The sequence below is a fragment of the Myotis lucifugus genome, unplaced genomic scaffold (assembly GCF_000147115.1).
Source record: "Myotis lucifugus unplaced genomic scaffold, Myoluc2.0 scaffold_18, whole genome shotgun sequence".
Taxonomy (NCBI): domain Eukaryota; kingdom Metazoa; phylum Chordata; class Mammalia; order Chiroptera; family Vespertilionidae; genus Myotis; species Myotis lucifugus.
Window position 1 is genome coordinate 5,153,015 of NW_005871066.1, and position 24,996 is coordinate 5,178,010.

The 24,996-nt window shown below is 43.9% G+C and overlaps 1 protein-coding gene across 1 annotated transcript; it reads left to right on the plus strand.

The window, feature by feature from the left end:
• Positions 1-4,893: 4,893 nt before the first annotated feature.
• On the plus strand, positions 4,894-22,524 carry INHBA (inhibin beta A subunit). The gene is made up of 3 exons (XM_014452786.2): positions 4,894-4,992; positions 7,563-8,075; positions 17,182-22,524. The coding sequence occupies exons 2-3, from the start codon at positions 7,688-7,690 to the stop codon at positions 18,072-18,074; spliced, it is 1,281 nt and encodes a 426-aa protein (XP_014308272.1). The 5' UTR covers positions 4,894-4,992; positions 7,563-7,687; the 3' UTR covers positions 18,075-22,524.
• Positions 22,525-24,996: the final 2,472 nt, after the last annotated feature.

The window sequence follows — 24,996 nt, forward strand, 5'->3', positions numbered from 1 at the left end:
CTGTTTTCTCTCCTTGGATATGGTGTGTCATTCCCCTAATGTATTAAACAAATAAAATCGAGCTACATCATATTTGTTTGCTCTGGGACAGTGGTCAGCAAACTCATTAGTCAACAGAGCCAAATATCAACAGTACAACGATTGAAATTTCTTTTGAGAGCCAAATTTTTAAAACTTAAACTATATAGGTAGGTACATTGTTATTAACTTAATTAGGGTACTCCTAAGGCTTAGGAAGAGCCACACTCAAGGGGCCAAAGAGCCACATGTGGCTCGCGAGCCGCAGTTTGCCGACCACGGCTCTGGGAGAAAGGCATGGCAATCTCGCCTTTGTGAACTTTACTTCTGAGAATTCTCTATTTCATGGACTCATCTGCTACTGAATTGCTGATGTGAATAACTCAACTCCTCACTCACTTACTCTTTTCCATAAGCCTGTTGCTTCCTAACAAGTCCGGTGTTGGCCAGCTCATCTCATGTTGTTACTGGTCACCAAGATTCTTCTTTTCCTGAGAACACAAGGTCAGCAGGAAATGTACCAAGGCCATGCTGGAAAATTGGGGGTGGGGGTCGGGGAGACCACAGTGTTGCCGGTATGCTTACAGAGTAGTATCTGCTGTGTGGTGTGGGTCTGCATTAATCAGGAAGCACAAAACACAGGAGGAGGCAGAATTGCTTGAATTATTATTTTTCATGGTTGCCAAGGCCCTTTGGGGCATGGATGGGAAAGGAATTATGTGAAACTTCAAAATTATAACTCAAAATCAGGGTTTCTCAACTCTGGGGCACCCAACCTTTAGCCAGTGAATGTCTCTGATGTGCAGGCTGGTCTGTGCACTATAGGATGTTTAGTAGCATCCCTGGTCTCTGCCCACTAGATGCCAGGAGCCTCCCCATCTTGTTAGGCCGAGTAAAAATGTCTTCATTGTCAGGTGACTTCTGGGAAGCAAAATCACCCGCATTGAGAACCACTGCTCTAGACTAAAGGATAACAGTTTACATTTTTTCTCTCCCTGATCATTTTAGTTCTAGCATCTGGGTTCCCTCTGTTCTGATAAGGCATTTCCAAATTCTCTGAACACAGAGCACTTATGCAGAGCACAAGACCTTGTGGACTATCCCAGTGATTCTCAGGGAAATGTGAGGTTAGGAAGACAATTTTGGATTAATTATTTCTGACTCTTGTTTTCTACTAAATTCTGGAGGAATTTCAATCTCTCTCTCTCTCTCTCTCTCTCTCTCTCTCTCTCTCTCTCTCTCTCGATCTGTCTCACTCTCTAGCTCTATTCATTCATTGATTTACCTTAAAAGCAAACAGCTTCCCAGTTCACTTTTGAATGCGAAATACTGACCCTTCTTTGTCCCAAATCTCTCTATATACAGCCGGCTGTACAGGAAACAGGCAGGGTTTGCCAATCCCATATTCAACCTAAAAACCATTTGATGAGACTCCCCAAATCTCCCTGCAACAAATAACATTCTGAATCTGCCCACGTTTTCTCGATTCTTAGCTTCCCCTCCAGGGAGTCACCGCTGCCCACCTAGGCCAGGTTTTCCCTCCTTGCGCCCAGAATAACACGTCAACTGCTGGGAACACCTCGAGCCCTTTTTATTTCTCTCCACAGTCACGTATCGTGTTCTGTCTCCCAGAAAGGATGAACCAGAAAGCATGCTTTTTTGGAAACAGATTTTTCATGGGAAGGAACTAAAACACCCTGAGTTGTCAGCAGCCTCGTCCGTGCTCTGAACCCCCAGCCTCGTGCTAGTTCAGCTGAATCAGAGGACAACTTCCCAGTCACCTGCGAGGGATGTTCACGTCTCCTGGCGTGTATGTTTCACTGAATACCAGCACTGCGTGTGCTGCAGCTAAAACAACAGCCCCCTTTTCTAGGGCCATTTCCTTGCTCCAGAAGTAGTGAGCAAAGAGACCAATTAATAAATAGCATGGGTGGAAACGGAAGGACATAAGGTTTGCTTGGGAAGAAAAATGAACATTCTTGCTTCTTGCTCGATGCTAACTTCACCCCGGGACAGCCGCTGCCACGGGTCAACACCACTACGGGTGAGCCGGGCCCTCCGGTGCGTGTCACCACAGGCCACAGGCAGGGGCAGGGATCCTGGTCTCTCCCCTGGCTGCACCGTTGAGCCCTTATCCTTAAAGGAACTGTGTTTTTGACCAACTCTCTCACTGTGATTGAACACACCAGCTCCCCAGCAAGGCACAGCCCTTGGAGTTAGCAGCAGCAAGACAAGCCCTAATTGCTCCATTTACATAAAAGTAGAAACATACAACTTCTAAATATAAATCTCTGGCACATCCTGCCTTTTGCAATTACAGTGAAATAAGGTAGCACCGTTTCCCTCCCGGCTCCCTGTCGCAGCAAGCTGCTCGGCCCGGTTCTCCAGGGGCAGCTTCCCTAGGCCAGAGGGGAGCCTTGCAAATGCTCCGGGGAGGAGCTGGGCGCTGTGTGAAGAGGCCAAGCAGGCCGGCCGCCCTAGGTGGGACCCGCAGTGGCCCCGGGTCACCGGCTAGCACAGGAGCTGCTGCCCCCCCGCCGCCCCCCCTCTCCCCCCACTCCACAGGAGGCGTCAAAGCTCCTGGGCGCCTCTCCCTGCCCAGCAGCCAGCCTGCGGGGTCCCCAGCCTGGACCCTGACACTGGCTGTGCTCTGGGCCCTGGCGCTGAGCACTGATTCCGACATTCCCAGCTGCGATCACTGAACAGTTATTCCCCCCCCCCCCCCCCCCACTCTCTGAATTCTTTAGCTGCCAAAAGGGGGCAAAAATCAAGAGCTGCTCTGAAAAGAGCTTGCCCTTGCTGGTGCTCCGGGTAAAAATAGAGGCGGCCGCTCTGCAGGGCTTGGCGGTCGCGTCGCAGCGTGATCCCCGGGAGCTGCCAGCAGGTGTTGCTCAAGGTACAGTAGCAGCCGAGCCGCCGGCAGCAGGGCCGGGGGTGGGGAGCTGCTGGGGGGGAGGGGGCAGGAAGTGAAAGAGAAACCAAAGCGAGGAAGGAAGAGGAGATGCTTGACAGAAGCTGGGCTGACCCGCTTACTTTGGACTCTGGAGTTTGGAAGGAAAACGATCACTCCCAGCCCGGAATATTCCAGAGAAGTTATTTTAACACGCCCGCTTCCCCTACCGCCCCCACCTTCACTTCCACGGAGCGAGGAGGCATTTCCAGGGTGCCTCAGCGCTGAGCTGGGGGGATTCAGGTAGAGAATGACATCACAGCTGGTGGGCATCTGAGAGCCTACCGGGTCTGAGTCACACATGTAGGGCGGCTCCTCTGGTGAGGGCGCTGTAGATTCCTGTGACACCAGTGTTTACGAAGGCATCGCAGGAATGGATCCCACTTTATGGATGAGAACACTGAGGCCTTAGGGAGCGGTCAGTATGCAGTGGGACCTGGGGCTCATCCAGGTTGGTTGTTGCCCCCAAACTCAAAATCAGGGGTTATTTCTGGGACAGGGGGGTTTTCCCATGGGGGAGGAGCTGAGTTCAGAGGCCTCCCAGGCCCTTGCCCTCCAGGAGGGGCTCATGCGATAGGGTGGGGGAGTTCCTTTCTTAGGGAGAGTCTGAGTCCATCCAATTCCAAACTGATGGTCAGGTGTGGCGTTAGCCAACACTGATCCTGTTTCTATCTTTCCTTCTCAGATTGCCTCCGTTCCTGTACAACCTAATGATTTAATTTCCTACTTTATTTCTGCATATGCAGTTCTTAGAATACCCCCCACCCCCACATACAGTTCTGCATCCACACTTTCTCTGTGTTTGGCCAAGGCGGATCCTCTTACACAGAAAACTGATGGTGTCCTAGAGGAACCAGCTTCAGTTATACATCAGGAGGCCAGAGCCTCTAGATGTTGCTGGTGGGCACAGTGAAAAGTTTATTTTATGCATGTTAAGTCCTGCATACAAAACAACATATATGGTCATATGGCTTTCATTAGCTCCCAATTTTGCACATTTTATTCAACTTATGGTGAGGACCCAGCTTATGCTTCAGCTGTACTCCAAGCTACCCTTCTCCACCATCCTTGTCTGAAGATTCCTTCCTCCTGTGTTATTTTCGACTTGCTAACACCCCCCCGCAAAGAAAATCCCAACCAACTTAACCCCTATACGAGGAATGCTTGTTTCTTTTCATCAATATCTTGTTATGTTTGTAACAATTTAGAAATCCTAAGACTTCAAGATTTGATAAAGAAGGATAATAGATGAAATTTTTTTTGGGGGGGGGGATTCTAAAGACTGGGAAGGATACTTATAATGTTTACCTGCAGAGAATGACTATTTCCAAAGTTCTTGGTGATAAATGATTTATGAAGTAGGCATTCAATTTCATGATGTAAAATAATAGGGTTGACAGGGCAGGGAGACCATCATCACATAAGTATACATATTTTCTTTTTTTTCCAATGGAATATATTTTATTTAAAAAAATAAAGTTAGAATCCTTAAAAAGGGTACTGTGAATTTTCTTGCCTGTAAGAAACAATAAAATACTTTGTAAATAGAGGTAATTTCATGAAGTAACAGATGTTTTATGTGAAGACATAAAACTGAACCTGAATATAATGAGAAGTGTGTGTGTGTGTGTGTGTGTGTGTGCAAATAGTAAAAGAAAAGTTGGAAGTTGATACTCAGTGAGATATAACTGCTTGATTCCAGTAGTTTTCTTTAAGGTAATCTAGTCAGCCAGAGGTTTCCTGCCTCAGGGATCACCCAAAAGCAGCTAAGAAAAGACTTTCCATTAGATAATGATTATGAAATATGCCTCACACTGGAAAAACTAGTCATCTGCTGATGTCATGCAGCTCTAACCAATCCCAAACAAAGCCCCAGCCCTCCTGTTTGAGGGGTACCAATGTGTGAGTGTACAAGTAAGTAGTACAGTATAAAAGTTCACAGAGCCAATACCATGAAGAGGAACTCAGACAGCTCTAACCACATGATACAAGAGGCTGCTGGTGAAAGAGAGAGCCCCGGAAAGGTAATGCTTTTTAACTCTTACTTGTGAGCTGCTTACACAGTCATAGGCAGGATGGCTAGGAGGAATGTTACAACTGACCGGCACTTCATGCACGTTATGGTTTTGTACCTTCTTGTATTATTCAGGCAGGTTGACACAGCTTTTAATAGGACAGCATTGCAAATAGATTATGTATTTATACAACCTATTCAGCACATGTACAGGGAGACACATGCCAAAGAGAAAGCTATTTGTTCAGAGTTACATTCACAAGCAGCAAATGTAGGGGACACACACATCCCCGCAGAGAGAATCCTGATGCTGATAAATTGCACTGAATCTAAATGCTACTATGAGGACTCTTGTGTCGTTTGGAGCCGTTCAACTTTTAGTTCTATGTCAGACTCGCTTGTAAAACTTAATTGGACTACAAAAGGCTTTGGATACTGTATCTGTAATGCCAAATAGCTAGATTCTATTAAGTATGATATGGCAAAGGTATTTTATTAAACAATTATAATGCAAATGTCCCCTTTCCCATTTTTTGTCACCACCCCTCCCTAAAAAATTAGGCTGTTTAGGGAATGCTGACAGTCTTAACAATATCAGCAGAGTAACTGACGTTCCTGGAGGTGAAACTCCAAAGGTGATACAGGGCTGGTACCACAGAAAGTCTTGCAAGTAATTGTTTTTGGAAAGGGGGGCAGTGCATGCAATTCAGGAAACCGTCCTTACTTGTGCAAACTGTCACTGTAACTTAGTGCCCAACTTTCTCACCCTCCTCCCCTGCCCTCCCATCTCAGGCATATAGTAATGGCATTTATTAACTTTCTCCTCCCCCTTCCCAAATTGTCATGCTTGACTGTAATGCTCTGAACACGCTAGGTGTCAGATATAAGCTGACTGTATCTACAGAAACGGAGAGGGCTTATGTGTGGGAAAGAAACCCAGAGGGAAGGAGAGCTTTAACAGATGGACCTCTTAAAGATACTTCTGCAAGATAAAAGCATTAAGACAGAAAATGAAAAAAGGGGCTGCGGCGGGGGCAGGGAGGAGAATGAAAAAACAACAACCACCTCAGAGAGGCATTGTTTAAAAATTCACATTTTTCTTTGACTGTGAACACTGAAATCCATGATGATTTCATCTGCGCTGCTCCTTTGAGAGAAAAGGAGGCAGCCCAGGGGCCAGTCCGTGACCACACTGGTCCAGGATGGGGTGGGGTATGGAGGGGCTGCAAAAACCCCCACATGACAGAGAAAATCACTTGCCAATGTATTTTAGAGATTTTTGTCCCCCATAGGACCAGTAATTCAAGTTGTAAGGGCGTACTATTTGTGTGACATAATGTGGGAAAGGCCAAGTGAATTGTGCATTTTCTCTATGAAGTCAGGGCAAGCGGTGGTGGGCTGTCGTGAGTGTGTGTGTGTGTGTGTGTGTGTGTGTGTGTGTGTGCAGGGCAGGAAGGGGTGGCTGCTGAGGAGAGAGAGGGGAAAGTGCTTCAGATGACAGGAGCACATAAAACGCTGCCTGCCTGCCTGCCTGCCTGCCTGCCTGCCTGTGGATCTGCAAAGTGCCCCGCGGCATTTTGCAGTTGGGAAAAGTCGAGTGTATTATGTGACCCCAAACAAAAGTTCTGCTGCGCTCGCTCCTGTCAGATCGCCTGCCAGTGTTGACGATCCTGAGCGTTTAACTCTGAATGAATGGGGAACCGGGAAGATCTCTGGGATTCCCTCAAGCTGGAACTCCTGGCTGGCCCTGTGCCCCGGAGTCCCCTGCCCCTCTTCCCGACCTTCCCTACCCTACCTGGCCCCTGACCTCCGGCAGGCACCCTGAGCCCACGCTCCAGGCCGGTGAGCTGTGAGTCCAGGGCTGTGGCTAGGAGAGTGCAGGCGGTGGGGGCAGCCTGTGCAGTGAAGTCCTCCCTGCTGATTGAGACAGTGCCTTTACTTGGGGCATTTTTTCCTCTCCAAAAGAGGAAGAAGGTGAAGCAAGGGGACTGGGCAGAGAAAAAAAAACAACAGTAGAACAAAATTAGGAGAATGTCTTTCCGAAGGGAAAGTGGAACTCCCGAGAATGGAGATATTTGAAGAGAGGTGTGTGTGAGGGAGCCGTGAGCAGCAGGGAAGCAGCCTGTCAGAAAACGGGCTTTCCCTCCCCTTCTAATCACAGCCTCTACTCACAACTCCCTCCCTCTCCCATTCACTCACTCACTTAGGGCCAATCGTTCCCTCTCTCCCTCTCTCCTCTCTCCTTCTCTCTCTCCCTCCTTCCCTCCCTCCCTCTCTCTCCCTCTCCCCTCTTCTCTCCCTCTCTCTTCTGTCCCCTTCTCTCCGCTCTCCCTGTCTCTCCCTCCCCCCCATCCTCTCTGTCTCTGTCTCCCCCCCACCCTGTCTCTCCCTCCCTCTCTCCCTCCCTCCCTCCCTTTTTTTCTCTCTCCCTCCCTCTCTCCCTCCCTCCCTCCCTCCTTCTCTTACTCGGAGACAGTCAGAACTCTCCTCCCTGACAGCCACAAACCTACAGCACTGACTGCATTCAGAGAGGGAACCTGCAAAGAAAACTTCACAGAAAACTTTTTGTTCTCGTTCCAGAGAATTTGCTGAAGAGGAGAAGGAAAAAACCCAACCCAAACCAAACCAAACAAAAAACCTGTGCGTGAGGGGGGAGGAAAAGCAGGGCCTTTAAAAAGGCAACCACAACAACTTTTGCTGCCAGGATGCCCTTGCTTTGGCTGCGAGGATTTCTGTTGGCGAGTTGCTGGATTATAGTGAGGAGTTCCCCTGCCCCGGGATCCGAGGGGCACAGTGCGGACCCTGCCTGCCCGTCCTGTGCACTGACCACCCTGCCCAAGGATGTACCCAGCGCTCAGCCGGAGATGGTGGAGGCCGTCAAAAAGCACATTTTAAACATGCTGCACTTGAAGAAGAGACCCGAGGTCACCCAGCCGGTGCCCAAGGCGGCGCTTCTGAATGCGATCAAAAAGCTCCATGTGGGCAAAGTGGGGGAGAACGGGTACGTGGAGATAGAGGATGACATCGGAAGGAGGGCAGAAATGAATGAACTGATGGAGCAGACCTCAGAGATCATCACGTTCGCGGAATCAGGTGGGTGCTGGCGCTGGGGCTGGGGCTGGGGGGGGGTGTATTTCCCTCACAGTCCTAGGAGCAACTTCTTTTCCCTCCAGCTGTACTCTGCCTGGGAGGGTCATTAGTTATTAGGTGAAGGTGGCAGGCAGGCGGAGGGGGGTGCGTGACGGGGAGAGGACTTCAGAGAATTGGAATTCAGGAGCCTGGCCGGTGGTGGCTAGCTGACACTTGCTATGTGCATCGGGTCACCCGGAGGAAGCCCCGCGGCCAAGCTGGGGCTGGGAGCTGGTCTGGGAGAGGCTCCCTCGCCCGGGTCTGGGAAGCCAGGTCTGAGCAGCCTGATGAAAGAAATCAGGGTGCCTGGGGGACTCAGGAGGCTTCCGGACCCCGTCCAAAGTTTGTGTGGGGGCAGGGGCGGGGTGGGGAGTGTGGGATTGGGGTGGTCCGGCACCGATGAAGTCACTGCCTTAAACAAATCTTCCCTTGGAAAGTCCAATCAGGGGCCACCTCAGAGGAGCAGGGCACATCTCTGAGTGACATCCATTTTTACCTTCAGAAAGTCTGTCTATAAGAGCACAGGCATCTCATTCTAGGCAGCCAAGAGCGGCTTCAGGGGACAGTTGCCATTGCCCCGGCAGTCACTTTTAAAACACTGACTTTTGCTTTCTGAGCTGAGAGAGAGAGAGAGAGAAAAGAGTTTTGTTCTCTGTAAAGTTACTAAGCGCTCTCTGCCAAGGAATGCAACCTTGACAAAGTGCTCTCAGATACGACACTGAACTCTCACTCAATCCTTAAGAGGAAGAACTTTAATAAATAGATTCTAATCTCTGGCTCAGGACCACACTAACCTGTTGCTGAATAGAAAATACCTGTCAAAAGTGGAGGCGGAGATCTGCAGCCAGGCCACTGTTACTTCTGTGACACGGATCCTTTTGCATGCCTCCCGCCCATGCATGCCCGGGCACCCGGATATGTTCATGCCATGTTACCTTCATGGGAAGGCCAGGCTAAGGAAGCATATCTCTTGGCAAACCTATTTGAAAGGAATGCCATTGTTGTGTTTGGTAGAGCATATGGCCAGTGAAGTACGTGCAGGGGCTCCCAGCATTTCTGTTGGAAAGTTTGCCGCAGCAGTGTAAACATTCAAGGCAGCACTCAGAATTTCCAATCCTGAAAACCTGTTGACTCAGATGTTCTGTTTTCAAGAAAACCTTCCAAGACCTGGGCATCCTTTTAGGGGAGCAGGCAGCCTGTTGGTTTCCTGGCTTCCCCCCTGTTGGAGAAGCCCTGGTGTCCTGCAAGCTTCCCGGCAGGGTAGTTTAGCTCTCTCATCAGAGCAAAATTCTTTTAAACGTCTTACTTTTTCCCCCTAAAACTCTTTCTGGATAGAGCCGCGAAGGACATGATGATTAGGACTTTATTTTTTGAGGAAAATAAGTCAGGCTGGAGTTTTCAAGTTGCCACCCAATTTTCCCCAACCTTTCCTGTGGCAAGGTAGGAAAGAGAGTGTTTAATGGCTTTGGGTCCTGTGCAGGGCATGGATTCCAGCAGTCCAGAGGTCTGCTCCCTGTCCTGACCAGAGGGACCCTGTGTGTTTTTATACGCCAGTTGCCACACCTGATGGCCTTCATTGCAGCTCCTCCTCAATTGCCTTTACCACATCGTGTGGCTAAGTATACCTATGCCTTTGACCACTTTTAATACACACCTGGTGCTAGCAACATGTCCTGCTTTCTCACTGAGCTGACTTGTATAGCAAACCGCTCTCTTGGCATTGGGAGATTGTGCAGTGAAAGAATTTGACCTTTTATATATCTTTTTATGGACTTCATCTCAGTGCCACTCTTTTTCTAAGTTATATGAAATCTTGTCATTTTTTAAAACTTTTCTTTTTAGTTAGTGTTTTTTTAAATTGAGAGAGAGGAACAGAGATGGAGAGAGAGAGAAACATCAATGTGAGAGAAAAACATTGATCCATTGCCTCCCCTAGGCACCCCACAACCTGGGTGTGTGCCCTGACCTGGAATCGAATCAGTGACCTTTTGGTGCATGGGGTGAAGCTCAACCAACTGAGCCACACCGGCCAGGGCTTAAAACTTTTCTATTAGGTGTTTAGTTAGAAAGAAATTGAGCTATTTTTTAAAAAGGTGGTCCATTTGACTCACATGTTGACTAAAGTTTAAGGTTAGTAATGGAAAACGACTCCTGGTTGAGTTTACAACTCAATTTTGGGTGAGCTGCTGGATTCTAGACAAGGTTTATTGCACTTGCTTATTTTTCCCATCTGAGAAGTTTCACACACCAACTTCAAGTTGTGTTAGTATGATTTCACAGATTTGATGATTGCTATATGAACAATCTATTCTCCAAAGAGAGTACCATGTCAGTATTTTACTGCTATTTTCCTGGGAAAGAAATTTATCATCTTAATGATTGTAGTGAATATATGAAAACATCTTATTGCTTTTGGGATAATTCAACTTTAATAAAATTCAAAGTATGTCAAGTATCAAGATTTTTGGAGAATTAGCAAGGGACGTTTAGTTTTCTTTCCCTTATAAACTATTTTATACAGCATAGACTCCAGTCAATGAGTGTCACCTGCACGCATGCCTCAGATGCATCCCATAGATGCACCTTTCAACTACAAGATTCCCCATAGTTAGTTTTCGCTTCTAGTCTCTTTGATGGTTGAATAAAGCCAAGACATGGCCACAGCAGTTGAAGAACTGCAAAAGTTCAAGTGCTTAGAACTCTTTGAACTGATTCTGTCTCACTGTGCTCAGGTGGAAGGTGCCCCATTTTTGTAAAACTGATGTGAGTTGTTAAGTGGCCAGGAATCACTCTCAAGCTCTCTGCAATGTGTTCCAACCAACAAAAATGACATTATTTTTATTTATGTCACCCAAGATTGCTCTGCCATTCTTTGCATGGCTGGCACAGAATCCTCGGTGTTTACGTAAAGACCTTAAAGGAAAGGAAGATGTCAAGCCAACACTCACTACGATTGTCATTGAAACTAAAGTCAGTGGCCTTCTTGACTACTGTATCTTAGTATCATATTTTGATTTGTGACAATAGCTGGTCAGTCAATGTTTAATGACAATATATTGCTGAGTCTCCATATGCTGCCAAATTTATAGGCTGGTTCTGGTAATTAAGTTAGCAATTGATAGCACTTGTTGAAGAAAGACAAATGAAACCTTAAAAACTGGGAAATGCATACACAGTCAGGTATGGTTGAAAGCAACGCGAATTCTTCCCCTTTGGAGAGTCTAGTGACAGAAGGTGAGTTTGAAATGTACACTTCCCAAACAGGGGTCTAACAAGGCTTCTGGGATGACTGTTTCCCCCACCCCAAGAGAGCTATCTTAAGGTGGAGTTGACTTCCACCATCCTATTCCAGGCTTCTGAACTTTTCTTCGAAAACCCCTCACTGAAGAGTGTTTTCACACACTTTCTTCTCTGAATGATGGGAAATGATGGGCCACAAGAGGGCGCATTCCAAAGACTTTTGCTTCTTACCAGTTAATCTTTTAGGGAAACAAAATTTCACCTCCTGGAAGGCCCAGTCTGCAGCACGCTAATCTTAGTGATTATCAGTTACTGCTTTCTTCCTCTCATCCAGGAAATGTTAGGATTTTATGGGGAGGGAGGAACATGGCTACCTGTAATACATTCAATGAGACAGAAGGAAAAGGAATGGGAATTCTAGTGGTGCATGTGAACTTTCTCAAGCTCTATGGAAGACAGTGGGATGATAAATTTCCGAAGCAAACAAAACAGTACGTGGAGAAATGTGACCATGAATCATCAGCCATACCGATTTGCTCACGCATCTCCCCATAATACGGCTGCCTGGGCTCTTGCAAAAAAACATCTTCCTTGTCCCCGAATTTTGTTGCCTCATTTGCCTGTCTTATCAATGCTTTTCACACACAACAAATGACAAGTGGATGTGAGCAAGGAGGAAAAAGCCTATTTATTTAACGCCTTGTGAGAACACAGTGTGCAGTTTCAGAGGATGTGTTTGTTTCCAAACTGAGAGTGTGGAGAGAATGGTGAAGGAAAGAGGCGACAGAGAACAGAGGTTGGGCCTGTGAGGGAGGTGCATGAGAGCGGGGGTGGAGGATGTCAGGGGAGAAACTCAGTTTTAACATTCCGAGAACTGGGAGTAATACCTTCCCAGGCACTTCTCACGAAAACACCTATTTGTCTTGGCCCTTTTTGCTAAAATATACTTGATTTGCTCTCCGAGTTGTAGTTTAGAATTCTTTATCCTGAACTGGGTCCTAGATCTCAAATCAAGAGTAAAAGTTCCCAGGATCTTTGGAAGGAGTTTCTGAAAGTCTGCGAGTTGAGCCTTAACAACTTCTTCTCCTTCTTTTAGGAACCTAAAACCCCTTTCTCTCTAAATATTTAACCATCTTCTTTTTCATTTCTATTTAAATTAAAGTTCAGGCATGTGGGTGACCACTGACAATTCCATAGCATGTCCTTAGCAAATACATTAAGGCTGAAAAATCAATCAAGATCATTTATGACCAAACGTGCAGTTTTGCTACAGACAGGACCCTGGACCGCAGGTGAAAGGAGGCATAACCGCTCTGTCCCCACTGGCTGCTTCTGCAGAAACCCCTGGAGGCAGTTCGAGTGCAAAGTTAGTGCTTCAGGAAACACACACGCTGTCACTGGTGGCTCTGTATGCTCCCACCGGTGACTATACCACACCGAGGCACAGGGAAACCTTGGCGAAGAATGGGAAATTAAATGAACAGTCATATTTTACAGGGAGTCTCTTCCCCACCAGATGAGTTTAAATCCTCTATAAACAACAAGGCTTTCCACATTAACATTAGACATAGTACCCATAGATAGAAGGGCATCATACTTTACGCAGGACCCTGGTGAGGAAAACAAAACAAAAAGGAAACACTGAGTGTATTGCTTAATTCATTGGAAATGTTCTAATGCCTATCCGCCCACAGATTTGAGTTACAGGACTTGGGGGATGAGCAGCATCCTGGTGTGGGGGAAGGGAATAACGAGGGGCTGGGCAGCTTAACCCTTTTATGATGGGGATACTACCATCATTTGAAAAATCCCGAAAGCAGAGGACAGTCTGTTTTCAGGTGTCCTTACTTCCAGCTCCCACAGTCTTCCCTCTTTCTAATCCCGCCCACCGGCAACATTTCAAAGGTGTTCCCTGTAAGATGCAAAATTTAGCTCTCCTTCCCATTTTTAGGCATTTTTTTTTTTAAAAATCTCCCTTTGGTATATGTCCACTGAGGTTTAAGTGATGAAATATTATCACCCACATGGATTTGTGTGGGACTTTCTTAGTGAATTACTCAGGCAGAGCAGGCTGTGATGCAAGCCTTGCTCACAAGCCTCAGGGAGGAAAAAATAGCATAGAGGCTGAAAAGGATATTATCAGAGTAGGTGATGAAAGGTTAGCAAAGCCACTAGCGGTATCTTATTAAATAGGTAATAGTGGAGGAACCCAGTGTGCGCCAGTAGAAACTAAAATGCTGTACCTGCCCACAAAGCATCATGGGAAGGCTTCCATTTCATTTTTTACAGCAGGAGATATTTAAGTCAGTCCTGAAACTGATTAGTAATTGATCCTCAATTAGTAATTGAGCCTTAGGTAACCTTCTATTTTTCAAATTGTTACGCACACAGATTTGAAGAGTGAACCGTTCTGAAAACATCACTGCAGTATAGCAATCTCTCTCAGGTAATAGACACATAAAGGGAAAAGAACCAAGAAGCTAGTTATATTTTTCATACCTAAGCAATTGGAAGGCTGTAATTCCTTCCTGAAGCCTACAACCTTGACAAATATTAATTTCATCTCAGCTTCTAGCTGTCTCATTCTCCCCACCCCCTTCTGCAATGAAAGCTAAATGTAAAAGAAAAAAAATATGCACTGTTTAATAAGTCAGAACACAATAGAACTTTTAAAATGTACCTGCATGTAAGGTAGATTTTAAGAAGACTTGATTCTCTCTCTTCCCCCTGTTCTCCTGAGCATTATGGCAACAGCATTTTCACGAAATGGGATCTCAGTGTTATTTTATTCCTGACAAAATATCATGCAATATACAAATAGCAGTTCCAGAAATGGACACCAGGAGAAGGAGGCGACAGGCATGTCAATTAGTGAGGGGAAAATCCAAATGTGAGAAATATGGGGGAGAGATACAGCATGCAGGCAACGGACGGGAATGCAGGGAACCGTCTTCAGCTCAGTTAATGAAACCAGGGCATAAATCAGCGCCGCTTCTCCCCGCGGTACCAGGGGATGCCATACAGTCACTTCTCCGCCAGGACCGGGATGAAAGTCATTTTCTGATGACTCTCTGATCCTAATATAACAGCACCTGACAGATTGAGTCCCCTCTAATGAGTACTCTCTTTGTACAATCCTCTCTCAGGAACACGAAATCATTTGCTTCTGAGTACAGCAGCCTGTGAAGAAGGGGTGGGGCTATCTCATGCATTAGAAACCTGATCTTGTGAAATGAGAGGCTGTCCTGTAGGCTGCTGCTGGAAGTAAGCAGCCTGGGGCCCTACAAATCCATTTGCATATGCTGCCACTGGCTCATCTCCAAGGAGCCCTCCCTCGACCCCCCTCCCTCTACCTCTCACCCCCCAGCATCTATAAACATCTCTGCACTTTATTCATGGAAAGTCCAATGTGCGGGTTCAAATTGCCACCTGTCCCTTCTCTTACCTGAGGGCCATCTACCGTCACCCTCAGCCCCTCCAGTCAAGCATGGGTCAGAGCAGAGCAGAACCTGTGGGGATGAGTTATCTGAAACCCAGTGCTCCCATCCTGGGGACAGGTCAGATGCTTCGGTTTCAAACTCATACCTAGAAACACACACACACACACACACACACAGAAAGAAAAACAAAACACAACCGTGTGCCCTCTGGCTCCTCTATTTTAGCAGCCACTATCTCTCTGTCTTTAGAGTGGCATCCCACACAGTTGAGGGTTTCAGAAGCTGGCCTGCTTAGAGGCAGAAGGGAGAGCAGGAGGGACTTGTTAACATTCTCCAATAGCAGGACCTGTGGCCTCGGTGTGGGGAGCCTGCCACTCCTGTGGGCTGGTCTTCAGAGGCTGGGAGGCTTTGGCAGCCTCTACCTCTGGTCTTGGGAAAACCCTGCCTACCACCTTAAAGTCAGCTGCTGACTGTCTTCCTAAATTTAAATGACTAAGCTCTCTTCCTGGAATCTTCTCTTTGCTTTCTTAAAACAACAAAACAAAACCGAACAACGACAAAAACCCCCCACCAATTTTTAGCAAAGGGGAATCCTGGATTCACTTTTAAAAAAAGTCATCATGCTTCGTAAAAAAAGACAGCTTCCCCTCTAACTGCTCCTCGCTCTGGTGATCTGATCATAAACCCAGCTTTGTATTCATTTCAACGTCTGCCAGCGACCTGAGGTCAAAGGAGCGCTCCTCACCACTGCCATCAAGGCCAGGGGCCTAGCAAGTTTATATAACAATGCCAGGGAACCTTTCCTATGCAGCCCTCCTTGGCCCTGACCTCAGTGAATTTACCACCATCATAATCACTGTGTGCAGAGTGTGTTAAATTAAGAACAGGATCTGCAGTGCACAATGCACAGAAAAGCTGCCTTCTGCTGCAGGGAACTTGAAACTGTGCCTAGAATTTATGGTACCGTAAACATCTCAGGGTGGAGAGTGATAAGTAGGGCCGGATTTCCGTTAGCTATAGAAATCCGGGCAGAGGACCCTCCTAGGGAATTGTAAGTTCTGAGATGAACTTATTTGAAACTGTTCTCAGGTTTGTACACGGAATGCATGTTTGCCAGACAGCTATAAGCAGGTAGTTGCAGGAGGGGGTCATGAAAAGAGGGCATGTTTCATATACTACCCAGTGGTGAAGTGCAAGTGAGGAAAAATATTTCATCAACCAAAACTTCTAGTCTGAACACCTGTACCTTAGAGTACTGGTTGCCCATGAATAAATAGACAGGTTCTAGTGGAACGAGAAGAAAATAGGTGACTTTCTTATGTTTGAGTTAGGCAAGAACTGAGTGGTTGCAGAATCCAATCACTCCACCAATGTAGGGAATTTCCCTCTGTTAGAGCAGTTGTTATAACTGGTGCTTATTAAGTTGCATTAAAGGAAGGAGACAAAAATGGGGGATTTAGAGGTAGCAGGTAGATCTCTTAATATAAAAAACTCAATGCTAAGGATGATGCCACCCGTTAAAAGAAATAAATGAATTGCCTACTTTCTGCTAAACACTGTGCACCATAGGTAGGACTTCAGACCTGGGTATCCTAGACTAGACTGGCAGGAGATGTTAGGGAAGGCTTCTAGAGTAAGTGGTGTCGTCTCTTCTGCAATCTGCTCTTATTAAGAGCAGCCCCTGAGGGTTGCATGTTGAGAGGAGTATTCTAGGTAGAAAAAACTGCAAGCATGTCACTGCCCAGAGGTAAAGGGATGCATGGGATGCTCCCAACTTTGCATATTTGTGTGGGAATAATATAGCCACAGCTTGCTAGAGCTTACAGTGTGTTTTTATTTGTGTTATTCCGTTTGATCCTCCCAGGCCTATGGGAGAATGGGTCAAATGTCATAGGTGACCCCCACTTGATAGAAGATGAAACTGAGATTAAGCAATTAATGAACAGATGCAGCCCCCTGCAGCCCCCAGACACACTCAGTTCAAGGCCATGCTCTATCTAGAGCAAGAGTTGAGCAACTTTTCCTGTAAAGGGCCAGAGAATAAATATTTTAGCTTTGTGGGCCAGTCTCTGTTGTAGCTACTGAACTTCATATTAAAGTGCAAAAGTAGGTGCAGACAAACCTATAAAGAAATAAGCAGAGCCGTGGTCCAATAAAACTTTATTAATTGGCACCGACCTTTACATTTCATATAATTTTCACGTGTCACAAAATACAATGTTCCTTCAATCATTTAAAAGTGTCAAAACCTGTGGGCCTTCATTTGCCTTTGTTGCTCTCTGTTCCAGATGGTGGGTAACAGAGGCCCGGTGGGGCCTGAAATGAGTGAGTAGCAGAAAACACAGGAACTAACCATGTCCCCTCTCTCTTGTGCTGTGTTTCATTCTCAGGCACTACCAGGAAGACGCTGCACTTTGAGATTTCCAAAGAGGGCAGTGACCTGTCCGTGGTGGAGCGTGCAGAAGTCTGGCTCTTCCTAAAAGTCCCCAAGGCCAACAGGAACAGGACCAAAGTCACGATCCGTCTCTTTCAGCAGCTGAAGCACCCGCAGGGCAGCTTGGACACAGGGGATGAGGCCGAGGCCGTTGGATTAATGGAGGAGAGGAGTGAACTGTTGATATCGGAAAAGGCAGTGGATGCTCGAAAGAGCACCTGGCACATCTTTCCCGTCTCCAGCAGCATCCAGCGGTTGCTGGACCAGGGCCGGAGCTCCCTGGACATTCGGATTGCCTGCGAGCAGTGCCACGAGACTGGTGCCAGCCTGGTGCTCCTGGGCAAGAAGAAGAAGAAAGAAGAGGACGGGGAAGGAAAGAAAAAGGCCGGAGGAGAAGGAGGGGTGGGAGGAGACGAGGAGAAGGAGCAGTCCCACAGACCTTTCCTCATGCTGCAGGCCCGGCAATCGGAAGACCACCCCCATCGGAGACGGCGGCGGGGCTTGGAGTGTGACGGCAAGGTCAACATCTGCTGTAAGAAACAGTTCTTTGTTAGTTTCAAGGACATCGGCTGGAATGACTGGATCATCGCTCCCTCTGGCTATCATGCCAACTACTGCGAGGGTGAGTGCCCGAGCCATATAGCAGGCACGTCGGGGTCATCGCTCTCCTTTCATTCAACCGTCATCAACCACTACCGCATGCGGGGGTACAGCCCCTTCTCCAACCTCAAGTCGTGCTGTGTGCCCACCAAGCTGAGGCCCATGTCCATGTTGTACTATGACGATGGGCAAAACATCATCAAGAAGGACATTCAGAACATGATAGTGGAGGAGTGTGGGTGCTCGTAGAGGGCCCAGCCCAGGGGGAATGGGAGCAAGAGTTGTCCAGAGAGGACGGTGGCAAAATGAAGAAATGTTTAAGGTTTCTAAGAAAAAACCAGAAAAATAAGAAATTTTAAAAATAATAAACTAGAAACAAAACCTGAAACAGATAAAGGAAGATGTGGTGGAAACATTCCCTATCCAGGGCTCAGAGATGAAGCAGTGAAGGAGATGGGAATTGAGAAGGAAAGGCCGAACGGAGTATCCTTCATTTCTTCTGATATCAAAGTGATATCAGTCGTTTGAGCAGGAGTATGGTCCTCTCCTTTTCAGTTCCCTCTCAGGGTGAGCCTGGAAGTCACCTTGTCTAGTCTGCAGTAACGTGGGCTGGCACCACCCAAATAGCATCTATAGAAAGCCATGAATTTGAAAGGGCCGGTTACAGGCACTTTCCCACCCAGTTACCCAGGTTGTAAGGTATGTCTGCGTGACCCTCTCTCTGTGTATATCAGTGTGCGTACACACACGCTACCCCTCCCCCCCACACACATGCACACATGCCACAGACCCCGCACACTCAGACACCCTCCCCAGACACACACACAGAGGCATTTCTACACACCCACATACATCCACGTCCTGGTAAGAGAACAATAGTGTGCAGGTGGTCACACTTCCTTTTTCTGCAACAAAACAAAACAAGACAAAATAAAAGCCAACAAAAAAAAATTGAGAACAAGACTAGAAGAGTAAAAGATCAAGGAAAAAAGAATACCAAGTTATATTTCGTTAAGGTGCTTATGATCCTAGAACTATGCAACCTAATAGGTTTGAAACTGTTTACCTGAGAGAGAACAAAAAGAGAGACTTTTTTGTATTGGAAGTAACCTGATTAATTTTTATTTTCTTCAAGGAGAGATACTTGAAAGGAATATGTTTGTCCATGTGTTGGATCCAAACATTTCTATATTTTGTAAATGTTGTGTTTTCTTTTTATTGTTTACTATTTGCACTACAATGGTGTTTGACCTGTCCAATCCTTATTTAACAAGTATTTTCTTTGGGTGGGGGTGGGAGGGTTAAAAGCTGCACTTAATGTGAGCTATAAAAGAACTGCTACAGCACACAAAATAGCTATTTTTATTATTATAATTATTATTATTATTTTGTACCTTAAAAATAGACACATACACCAAAGACATTTGTGTGAGCCTTTAAACAGTCTGTCTGTGGTTGGTTATCATTCACCATCAATGAGTCAGGGGTTGAGATTCAAGGTTGAGTAGGGTAGATTGTGTTCAGGCCTAAAAGACCTGAGAAGTTTGATTTTTGACTCCTTTTATATCCATGAAACAGGACATTTCATACTGGATGTACAGTAGTTGTACACTGTTGGATATCAAGTTTAATCAAATTCATGAAATGCTACATGCTTGTATATGTATATATACATTGCTTGTGCATATGCATATCTGTGTGTATATATACATGTATTACATCATGTCCATACACATTTTAAGCACTTCAGGCTGTCATTTTTTAATGTTTTTAAAGAAATGAATGTTTGTGTGCAAAACACAGTATTTTTAAGAAGGAAAGGTTATAGTTTTTGTTTTTACTCTGAACTAGGTGGGCACATTTCAAAAAATTTGTTGGGAAAAAGCCTGGAAATTCCAGGGAATATTCAGCAAGGCCCTCTTTCAATGTACAGAGATCCCCTCCTCTTCCTTGTCCCCCATTCCCATCCTACAAGTTATTCCCTGCTGGAAAAACAGGAAACTCCTGTTCATCAAAGCTCTAGGCTGATTTTATTTTTTGCAGTTTATATTTATTATCTATTGGAATCAATCTTAAATCAGAAGCTTTTCCAGAAAAAATATTTAATTTTTAGTCCAGAATAAAAGAGTTAAGTGCAATTTTTAAAAATGCTTAAGGCCTGATTGTGAGAAATATTTGGGCTAAGTAATGTCATCACTAGTTAAAAGATAAATAATTTGGGAGAGGGTATTAAGAGAGTAGAACTAAGGAAGAGAATAGTTAAGAGGAGGCAGGAATGGGAGCAGGAGTAAAAACCCCTAGTATAGCCCAATTTCTTGATGTATAAGTTGGTATGTATTAATTCAGATGCAAATATCAAAGTACATGCTTAAAGCTAAATTCTTACTAGTTTATTCAACAGTATTTAGCTTGCCTAAAACATCTCTAAGTTAATCATTTATGTGCTTTTAAAAAAATACAGAGCCTTATTTTTACTGATTTGTTTGCCAAAATTTAAAAATGCTAATAATTGGGGAAAATTACAGTCATTAATGTTTTGTATAATATTGAAACCTCAGCCCTATGTCAATTCATAGGTTTTAAAAATAATTAACTGTAGAAAATAAAATATTAGTGAGAAACCAAATGTTACCAAAGGTGGTTTAGCTGTTGTATTAAATCAGTGTATGGTAACACTAGGCTGTATGTAGGCAAATCACTTTAATGCCATTACCTGGCAGATATACTTACTACACTGTAGACATTTACGATTTCTTTTGCAGGAAACAGCATGTACTGCACAAGAGTGGATTCTAGTTATGAGAGGGAGAGCATGCACAATTGGTGCTGACTTCCTCCCTCTTAACCACTCACCAGGAAGTCAGTCAGGTGGGGAAGTGGGTGAGGTGAGGAAAGTTTTAAGGAGAGGAGTAGGTGTCGATGTTCATATTTTACAAATTTTCATAAAAAAAAGTTGAATGTTGAGGGCCTTTTGAACTGCCTCTTATTTGGTACTGGACCAAAAATAGAGTGGGAGAGTGGGGAACCAAGTGCTAGTTCATTATGCAATAGCAAAGATGACCAAGGCCATGGATAAAGCAAGAGGTTACAAAAACAGTTGACATACATGCCATATGGAATATATATGCCATGTTTTTAAGCCCTTTAAGTCCTCAACACATTGGGGGTGAGAGGGAGTTTTGCTTGGTGGCCACAGTAATTATAAGCAGAGCAAAATGAGATTCCATATGAGAATATTTTAATGGGATGATTTATTTTAAATTAATTAGGTTATCGCACACTTTTAAACTTTAACCTATTTCATTAAATTTAAATGGCCTTGAAATAGAAATTGCTAATACCTTTAATAATCTTGGAAGATATGCAGCCTTGTGAACAACCATACTTTTCATGTAGCAGCATGAGACCAAAAGAAAAAGCTTTTAAATTCTACCGTATTGGGTTTTTCATAGTATGTTTTCCTTGATCTAATCTTAGCATCTCTCCATTCTTTCTCTAGAGCTAATTTCTAGGCTCTTAAAAATCTACCCACACCAACTTTAAAAGCTCTGAAAAGCATTTGTCACCAAATATCTTTGAAGAATGGCAACTATTTTGTACATTGCATTGGAACTTTTGCTCTTTTGCTAAAAAGTAAGACGAGTTTCAGCACACTGAGTTGGAATTTTCTTGTCCCTGAAGACCAATCAATTTCTTATTTATTTAAGATTGATTCCACACTCTGTTTTCAAGGAGAGCGCCCGCATTCTCCTCTTCTGTAGAGCAAGGGAACTTTTATTTCACCCCCATGGGACTGGACCTTGAGGTGGCTCTAAAAAATGAGAACTAAAACGCCTCAGTTGTACTGAGCTTAGATTCAAATGATCATGTTCACTTGAAAAAAAATATTTCCTGTGGGCCTTTTGGCAACTCCCCTTTGCAATGTAAAGAAAAACTTAGTCACCCTGAAAACCTACACAATAAATGAAACTTGTAGATGTGGGCAGAAGGTTTGGGGGTGGACATTGTATGTGTTTAAATTAAACCCTTTGTCACTGAGAAGCTGTTGTATGGGGTCAGAGAAAATGAATGCTTAGAAGCTGTTCACATCTTCAAGAACAGAAACAAACCACATGTCTCAGCTATATTATTTATTTTTATGCATAGAGTGAATCATTTCTTCTGTATTATTTCCAATGGGTTTTACCCTCTATTTAAATGTTTTGAAAAAACAGTGCATTGACAATGGGTTGATATTTTTCTTTAAAAGAAAAATATAATCATGAAAGCCAAGATAACCTGAAGCCTGTTTTGTTTTAAAAGTTTTTATGTTCTGTGGTTGATGTTGTTTGTTTGTTTGTTTTTATTTTGTTTATTTTTTTGACATACTACATGCAGTTCTTTAACCAATGTCTGTTTGGCTAATGTAATTAAAGTTGTTAATTTATATGAGTGCATTTCAACTATGTCAATGGTTTCTTAATATTTATTGTGTAGAAGTACTGGTAATTTTTTATTTACAATATGTTTAAAGAGATAACAGTTTGATATGTTTTCATGTGTTTATAGCAGAAGTTATTTATTTCTATGGCATTCCAGCGGATATTTTGGTGTTTGCAAGGCATGCAGTCAATATTTTGTACAGTTAGTGGACAGTATTCAGCAACGCCTGATAGCTTCTTTGGCCTTATGTTAAATAAAAAGACCTGTTTGGGATTTATTTTTTATTTTATGTCTTATTGGTTTTCCAAGATCAACTTTGCACACATATTGCTACATCCTCTTCTGGGTTATAATTTTGTTTCTACTGTAATTATATGGAAAGAGTATGAGAAACAGATTGAGTGGGAGAGAAAGGACAAAAGCTAGAATGAGAGCTCATATAGAAAAAGAATACATATTGCTATGCAGAGATTTGTAATGGGCTCAGATGCTTGACCAGCAATATTTATATTCATTTTGTTAATTTCCCATTTCTCAAACTGTAGTGGCAAGTAACATGAAATAGAGACTTTCACCCTTCCTCCCTCCCACTCTCTTTTCGCCTCCTCTTTCTCCCTCCTTCTTCCTCCCTTCTCTTATTTCTTTCTCATTTCCTTTCTGGCTAGAAATCTGGAATTATACAACAGAGCAACTAAAGCTAGAGAACTAGATGCACAGGGAAAAAAGTACTGGGACCAACAGGACCAATTTGAAATCACAGAAGTACAGCCAATAATGAATTGATTGGCCAACTTTTTCTTCTATAGGTTTTTCTCTAGAATTTGTGCCTTTCCCAAAGGTTTTTACTGAGAGACTAAATTTATAAATGCTCAGATGAACCAAGCATGTGCCCAGTTTTTTCTTTTTTCATATATCATCGTTTTAACTACCCTGGACAGTAGATATTGTTATCCCGGCTTTTACTGATGTATCTGAGGCATGAAGTAACATTAATTGGAACTAGGATTCTAAATCAGATCTATATTCAATTCTAAAGTTAATTTCCTTTTTGCTGTTTCATGCTTCCATTTTGTGATAATCTTCTTTTCTACTGAGAAGAAAAGGAGGGGAGGGAGGAGTTGAGTGTTGAACATACTGCTAACTTTTTAACACAAACAGTTTATACTCACCAGATAGTTCACTTGTACTTATCTCCAAGTGAAATGCCAAATTCATGTGAATTTATACTAAATCCCTTTTATTTGTTTTATGTAGAAAAGTTCCAGATTTAAAAAAAGAAAAGAAAATGGAGTTGTTATAGTTTTGCTTTATATTTATTAACTTGTCTTATTTTTCTGTTCTTATATTTTGCTAGAAGATATCTTTTGTCCAAAAATATTTTACTTTATGGGCCCTGTGTGTGTGTGTGTGTGTGTGTGTGTGTGTGTGTGTGTTGCATGAGCACATGAATTAAATGTCATTTCCTGCTAAGTTTAAAAATGAATGCATTTTAGGGACTAAGTAAAAATTCCACTGAATCACAAATGAGTAATATTATTAGGAAATTTATATGGATGTTATTGTAATGAAGGCAAAAATAACAAAGAAAACAGTTGAGGACAGGTATAGAAAAATTTATGAATATCTACTCATAGTATACAATGCATATATGTTATATATGTTACATGCCTAACATATATGACATATAGAGAGAATATGTCATCATTTAAAGGAAAATCTAAATCCAGTTCATATAGAGGTTTAATCCTTTCCAAGAAAATATTTGTCTGGGGATGTGTCCAAACAAAAGGACTAGAGCAGTGCAAAAATTCCTCCTTGCATAAATCAAGTACCAGCTTCTTTAAAAGAATTCTGATGTTTCTGCATTGATACAATTTTGAGTCTTCTCTTGGTCGGTGAAAAGGCAGAATTCATTAGAAATTCTTCATTACACCCTTTCAGGCTTTAAATGTCATCTAATTAGTGCCTACAGTAATTAAAATAAGAAAGGCAAATTGTTTATCCACCAGCAAAGAACCAAGAGCTGTTTCAAGACTTCTTAGAGCTGTTTCAAGACCTTTTAGAGCTGTTTCAAGACTTCTTAGATCTGTTTCAAGACTTCTTAGATCTGTTTCAAAACTTCTTAGAAATAGACCATCTGCTCCACTTAACTATGCCCACTTTCAAGAAGAGCCTGTACTCCTAGGAGTTCCACCATGACTTTGATTCACTGGAGGGACAACAGAAAAATACTTTTCTTGCCAAAAACTTGGCAGTTAAAAATCTGAAAATGGTTCTGGAAAATATTAGACCAACTAAATAAAAATGATGAATTTTTATAAAAAACTGACTTCTGGTGGGAAGAAGTTAGAGGAAATGTTGAGAGAAGGGCCAGTCACTGTCAGAAAGGAGCATTGACAAAGCCACCCAGGGTCAGAGTTAGTTTGTTGCTGTGATTCCTGCTGCTATGGTGGTGGAAGTGCCCGCATCACTGTCATGTGGGAGGACATGCTGTAAGACAAATACTGTAATGTGGCAACAAAGACCCCATCTAATATGTCTTTCATTAATGAGGTTGTCCCAACGCAGTTCAGGACCACAGCCTCGGCCATTTGAAAGCTTAGTACTCACATGGGATAAAGGCATTCATTATGGGGAAACTCTTCTATTGTGAAAGAAAGAAGAAAAGAAAACTGAACACTGCTAATCTATGCCAGAAACAGCAGGCCTAAGGCAGGAGGATGACAAAGCACTGGGCTTCAAAGTGTTT

Coding starts and splice junctions, on each gene's coding strand:
- INHBA (XM_014452786.2), top strand. CDS start 7,688: ATGCCCTTGCTTTGGCTGCGAGGATTTCTGTTGGCGAGTTGCTGGATT. Junction 8,076..17,181: donor CATCACGTTCGCGGAATCAG/GTGGGTGCTGGC, acceptor TTTCATTCTCAG/GCACTACCAGGAAGACGCTG.